At 37.7% G+C, this 6,368-nt stretch overlaps 1 protein-coding gene across 1 annotated transcript in view; it reads right to left on the reverse strand.

The window, feature by feature from the left end:
- Nucleotides 1-2,872: 2,872 nt before the first annotated feature.
- Nucleotides 2,873-6,368, reverse strand: part of LOC106809148 (V-type proton ATPase catalytic subunit A) — a gene marked incomplete in the record, with an annotated part of 26,178 nt that continues 22,682 nt past the window's right edge. Inside the window, 3 exon segments of the mRNA XM_014812128.1 lie at nucleotides 2,873-3,523; nucleotides 3,726-3,915; nucleotides 6,059-6,135. Coding sequence (XP_014667614.1) covers nucleotides 3,431-3,523; nucleotides 3,726-3,915; nucleotides 6,059-6,135 — 360 coding nt within the window.

Below are 6,368 nucleotides of genomic sequence, written 5' to 3' on the forward strand. Positions count from 1 at the left end.
GTGGCACTAGCTCTTGGTGGGTTTCATCATGCCAACTATACCTCATTTTCGTAATCACCTTACACATGACTATATGCTATAACAACGTTGCCCACTAATTCCAGTAAACACGTTAATCCAATATTTCTTTCACCGAAAAAAAATTATAAACAAAATATTACAACTATTTTTATACTAAGGAGCCGGAAGCTATAACAATTGTAATTTGTAGATAGTATCGATGCCAGCAAACTGTAAAGCAGATAGGATTTGTATAACTGAAATGAATTTTTTGAATTCTCAGCATGAGGTTTTACATTTTGTGCACTGTGTGCATATTTCGAAGCACATGCATATTTCACACCATGTGGCAGACAACCTTCCCTTACTTAGGCTATGCAAAAGCACACTGGTCACTTAATTACATCACAAAATTATATTACATAACATGGTTCTGCTGGTATACTACTATGGCTTACAGGTGCTCTGAACCCAGTACAATAAACACTTTTTCAAAAACTTCCATGTTTACCTTTTATGCATTACATATATTGCAACATCATTCCTAAAGTACCTTCACACACATACTCAACTATTTACTAAAATTTTATACACATAACGTAATTCCCACAAACACAAAAATAAAAAAAACAGAGTATAAACCAAAATGATAACAGTAAAGGGATTGTTACATGGTTTACAATGCTAGCCAGTTGTAAGCACAGATGCTTGACGCAAGTTAACAACAGTTGTGCCAGCAATAATATATATATTATATATAATAAATCTCATACATCAGCTACTCGCATTATGCAGAGAGTGTGTAGTGTAATTCTCACCGCATGCTGCACTAGCTGCTATTGTGTTATGCATGCCGCACCTGCACTATTTCCTCTTTCTAAATGTACCATCATGCTATTCGCGTAAGAATAGCATGGGTGGTAAAATGAGGTCCAATGATTTTCTAACTTCATTATCTGCTAGCGTGTCACAAATGGTCATGGCATGCTGGGAAGAAGGGTGTAGCACACAAGGGACAAAAATTGGCCACGAGTCCTGCAGTTCTTAAAATTTGTTTTAAACTCGTACTTTACTCTTACTAATATTTAAATGGATAAACTTCACAACAAAAAGCCTACATACACCTACTGTGAGCATACTTGCAGTATGCAAACATCACAAAACGTTGTTATTGAGCCAGAAATGTGCTCGAAAGTTGACTATTTTGAAATCTCTGTCGGACAGAGTTTCGGCGTACATATACACATAGAGCGATGTGACTAAGGAAGTAGGCCTACGTTAGCACAAATTGTTCCTGTGGCTGTAAAGAAAACACTATACCTATTTGTTTGCTGATTGCATAAGTAATGTAGATAACATATGATTTAGACAAATTTTACAATTTTGTACTGACTGAATGAACAAACATCGAATAATGAATTATAACTTGTTCTATTATAGAAAAGAACTGTTAATGAACTGTTATGAAAACTGCGATCGCTCGGCTGTGACCTGGATGTGTAAACACGATGTAAACATTCAATTGTACTAGTTTCGTAAGACTGTTTAGGTTTGCTGAGGAAATGTTATGAAAGTAGCAATACAAATGAGTTGTATGTGAATTTTTGCAACATAAGACGAGCTCACAGTCACAGTAGGAGTATCTATACATTTTGCTGTGAGAACATGTTAAACTCTTTTAACTTGTGTTAAAACTCACCATCTGTTTTATGAGAATTCTTAGACACTTGCCTTATATTCACTGAAACTTTTCAGTAGGTGTGCCTGTCAAATCTGTACTGTCTCTTTACAAATAACAGATAATTATTATGCTAACCAATGATGTAGAAAGTGCCAGAACTATATTTTTGTATACTGTATAATGTATATACAGGCACCTATTGGCTACTCTCACGAGTATAAAATTAATAGTCTGTGGCACTAGCACAGTACATACCAAAGATTTAGTAACTTTTAACAAACTATATAACTTAAGTATTTTTATTAACAATCATAATATATAAGTACTGGCACCATTAACTTGTGTTAAGCACCTGTGAATATAAGTGTACGTAAAGTTTGCATTTTACCTTGTACATAATCAGCAGTTGGCAATGCATGCCAATTATAATGCTACAAACACCAAATATGGTCTATGTCCTATAGCCTCACACAATCTCATCATTATATCCATGGATTATAAAATAGAGAGGGAATGTGTTTTGATTTCCTGAATTCAGTTGTTTCTCATTTGCTATTTAAATAATTGGTAACATTAGTGTTGTTGCATGAATTAGTCAGATGAATTCATGCAACATTTGTAAAACATGTGTTACAGTGTTACATCACATCAGAAGTAGATAATAGGGAAGGAGTGTGACTTCAATAAAAAAGGGAAATTCGTCATTTACTAGCCTTAGATTTAGAATACCTACGATTTACTACGCGTAACTCAACCAACTTGAGCTCAAATCGTACACAGTACATTCGCCTAGCATTGTGCGAAATCGTTTCCTCGTATACACCCGCAATCTGGAGATACAGACTAAAACGTACGACACGATTTTCCATTCTGTTGCCAGCAAACTCGATGTGTTAACCACCTAACTCGAAACAAAAGGCAGCTACTAACGACTCTTGCGCCCTCGGCAATGCGGTGTGGCTCGCTGAGCTAACCTTTGACCTATTTACAGCTGCCTTTTGTTTCGAGTTAGACGGTTAACATATCGAGTTTGCTGGCAACAACAGAATGGAAAATCATGTCGTACGGTTTAGGCTGTATCTCCGGATTGCGGGTGTATACGAGGAAACAATTTTGCACGATGCTAGGCGAATGTACTGTGTACGATATGAGCTCAAGTTGGTTGAGTTACGCGTAGTAAATCGTAGGTATTCTAAGGCTAGTAAATGACGAATTTCCCTTGTTTATTGAAGTCACACTCCTTCCCCTATTATCTATTCCTAATCACATCCAGGTGCCAATTTTTGCTTGTGACAGGCCCGTGCTTTGGATTAATACTTTCAATGCCGTGTTGAGTTAGGTCAGGCAGTGTCAGGTTAACTAATAGAAGTAAGTACGTTGCTGAACTGGCTTCGAATGAACAGTGAAAATTACATGTTAACCACACTATAACAAAATCACTGGCCTCATTTTACGATGTTATGCCTTTAGTCGTCACATGCTATAAATTGGATACCACTGGATGAATTACTATCACTTACTAGCAAATAACCTTCAGATTGCCATGCGATTACAACACAAACCTACTATTGCTATAGTACAGTAGTATGTATAATACCACAAATTGAACAGTTTAAGCATCGGACCTTGAATATCTACTGAAACTGCTCACAATGCATTATGATAAGGCTTTTACTAGCATAAGTGCATTGGTTTTAGTAGCATTTCAGACCTATTTATTATTATTCATTACTTTTGTCTTTCTTCATTCTAGTCCTCAAGATTTCGGAAGCTCGTTTGCATGTTTTCAGCCAGTTCTGCGAAATCTGCCTTGATTTTTGCTTCACCTTCTTTTACAGGGTCCTTGAAAAAAGTTAATGAAAACATAAAAATCTCAAATGCTTCAAGTGGTATAGCCTGTGTGTCCCGTATACGTGGCCCGTGTACATGTAGTAAAATACTTATTGCATTAACACATATAACACAGTTTACTTTTAATGCAAGAAATGACCTTATGTGAATAGAAAGCTGCATTATTTTACTCCGACATCATAAAACTACTCACCTTGAATTTCATAGAGCTGAGTTGATACAATATATCACCCATTGCTTCTCTAATGATGGACCATGTAACTTTGTGTTCAGACTGTGCTGTAGATTCGACTGCATGCCTTGCTAGGTCATAGAACAGGATGATGTTGCTCAACATACCAGCAGTCTTGTAGAATGGGCAGAAACGATCATAGGGGGAGTAGCTGTAAAGGAGACAGAATTAAAATCTACAATACGTTCCAACTTACTATATTTCAAAGATGTATTGAATACTTGCTCAGATTTTCTTCTTTTAGCAGCATTTGTGATGTAACTCATCCACATAGCCAGCAATACAACGAAAAGAAAACTATGAAAAACTTAGTGATTACATCACCGTAAATAGTAAGTTTAAAAAATATTTCCACTTTTTCACAAAATGTAAGTAATTCTGTTATTCTTTAACATTTTTATGGTTAATTGCTGCATTATACTTCCTATTTTACTATAGAGTACCAAGTGCATGACGTCACGGTGGCATGACACGAGCCCGCTGGTTCTACACAATCATATGCTCTGGTAACATTAACTGCGTGTCGTGTTTTGTACCCGATTGTAACCAGCATTTGAGAGTCATTATTGCAGTTTTTATAGATTTCCAAAGGATGGAAGTGAAAAGCAACGGGGAAAAAAAAAAATTTAACAAAAAAAAAATTTATCAAACAAATTTTTTTTTTTCTAAATTTTTTTTTAATTCATTAAATATTGTAAGAACGACTTGCTACCGATGCTTTACCGCTGTCTGCAGCGCACACACTCCGTGTTTTACGTACGCACAACAGTTGACCCTATGGCTACACTTATGGAGCCAGTGGCTTTGTAGAAACGCAGCCCGTAGCGTTGTCTTGCCATAACAGTGAGCGTCACACTGTCGGTACTCTATATTGTTCAATGTAAACATACACTCGTGACTCATACCATAGCCATCCAGCAAGCAATTAATGTCAGGATCATAATATCAAATCATCCAAGTTTTTTTGGATTTTTAGCGCTCATCTGACAGAGTCGGGTGCAGCTTGTAGATCGCACTGATTGGTCCCGTCCGTCCGTGCTGCTCCGTCCGTCAATAGTTGGGCCAAATCTTAAGCGCTCGACGTACGGTCCACGATAATTCGGGAGTGGGGGGTGTAAGCGAAAACGAGTTGGGATGTAAAGCTGGGGGTCAAAGGTCAAAGGTCAAGAGGTGTAAAAGAAGGGGGAACATTCCCCTTAACTAAGGTATAGGGAGGAAATGAGAATTGCGGCACAAATCTAAACGGCTCGACCTAGCTTCGTGATAGTCGGTGTATAGGATCAGTTGGAAGGAAAAGGCATCACTGTGCCGAAATTGGAGGTTCACAGGTCAACGGGTCATGGGGCACAGGGCAGATTTTTGCATTTTCTGAGACATGGTCTGCACGGAGCGATTGGAAAACTTTTTTGTTTCAGCGGTGACTACCATTTTTATGGCTTTATTGAAAGGACCCATGAAATGTACTTTCTCTGGACATCGAAGAGTAAGTGTCGGATAACCTTTTGACCCTCAAGAGGAGGGTTAAACATGGATTTGTTTACTGTTAGAAAGAATTTGCTGCCAAGTTTGCTAGTAGATATTACATGCCTGGATGTATGAGGCTAAATGTCACAGTGAAATTTCAAAAGCTAAATTTGGTTTGAAGAGTTTTTATGCTCCTTAATCGTATAATTTCTATGCATTCTGTACTGTCAGTGTGTATACATGTAACTTATGCCACTGCCAGTGGCCACTGCCAGTGCAGTGTGATGGTGATAGTACTGTGTATTTTTGCCTTGCGTTAATTAGTTACAGGTGGCAGCTCTCTATTTCAGCCTGTAGGCTTGCGTAGGTAAATGGATGAGTGCTACTATTCTGTCTTGAAATAGTTGTTGCTACTACTTACGATGGGAGCTTCCATCTTTAATCTTAAGACACTTAAACGTAACGCGCCTCTGCGTGGCAACTTTCATAACGATCCCAACGAACATCCTCCTTCGAGAAGGTTCCTGATACCATCCCTGTGCCTTCCACTGTTTCGGCAGCGTATGTGAACACATTTTGGACTAAAGGGTTTTACTAAATCCGACCACTCCACCACAGAGTCACGCCACAGTACACGTGAGATGAGCGCTGTCGCTCCGCGGCACTTGTTAACTATTTGGAACCAATCTTATCAGGTAAGAATTGGACGATACATTTAGTCGCGTTAGTACTTACTTCTAAATGTAAAAAATTTCAACCAAAATTTACCATAGACCATAATAGAAAATTCGTCACGTAGTCAATTTAAATAAATCCTTTCACACACTCACCTATTTTGCTGCAGGAAATCATCCTTTAGCAGTTTGGCAATTTCTAATGTGATCTTGTCTACTTCTGCTAATGAAGCCTACAAAAAATAAACACTTTATAATTTGCTATGCACTAAATAGACAAATATGGTTTATTATAACACTAATTATCATAAAAACACAATAATTACTACAATGAAGTTCATGAAATGACCGGCAGATAATAACTAGCTCCAGCAAACTTCAACGAAGCAAGCATAAGCAGCGAGATGTGAAATGGATGTGTTTTTGATATAATAAAAGGTTTTCTTACGCTTGCCTACTAGGTCTG

The sequence above is a fragment of the Priapulus caudatus genome, unplaced genomic scaffold (genome assembly GCF_000485595.1).
Source record: "Priapulus caudatus unplaced genomic scaffold, Priapulus_caudatus-5.0.1 Scaffold331, whole genome shotgun sequence".
NCBI lineage: Eukaryota > Metazoa > Priapulida > Priapulimorpha > Priapulimorphida > Priapulidae > Priapulus > Priapulus caudatus.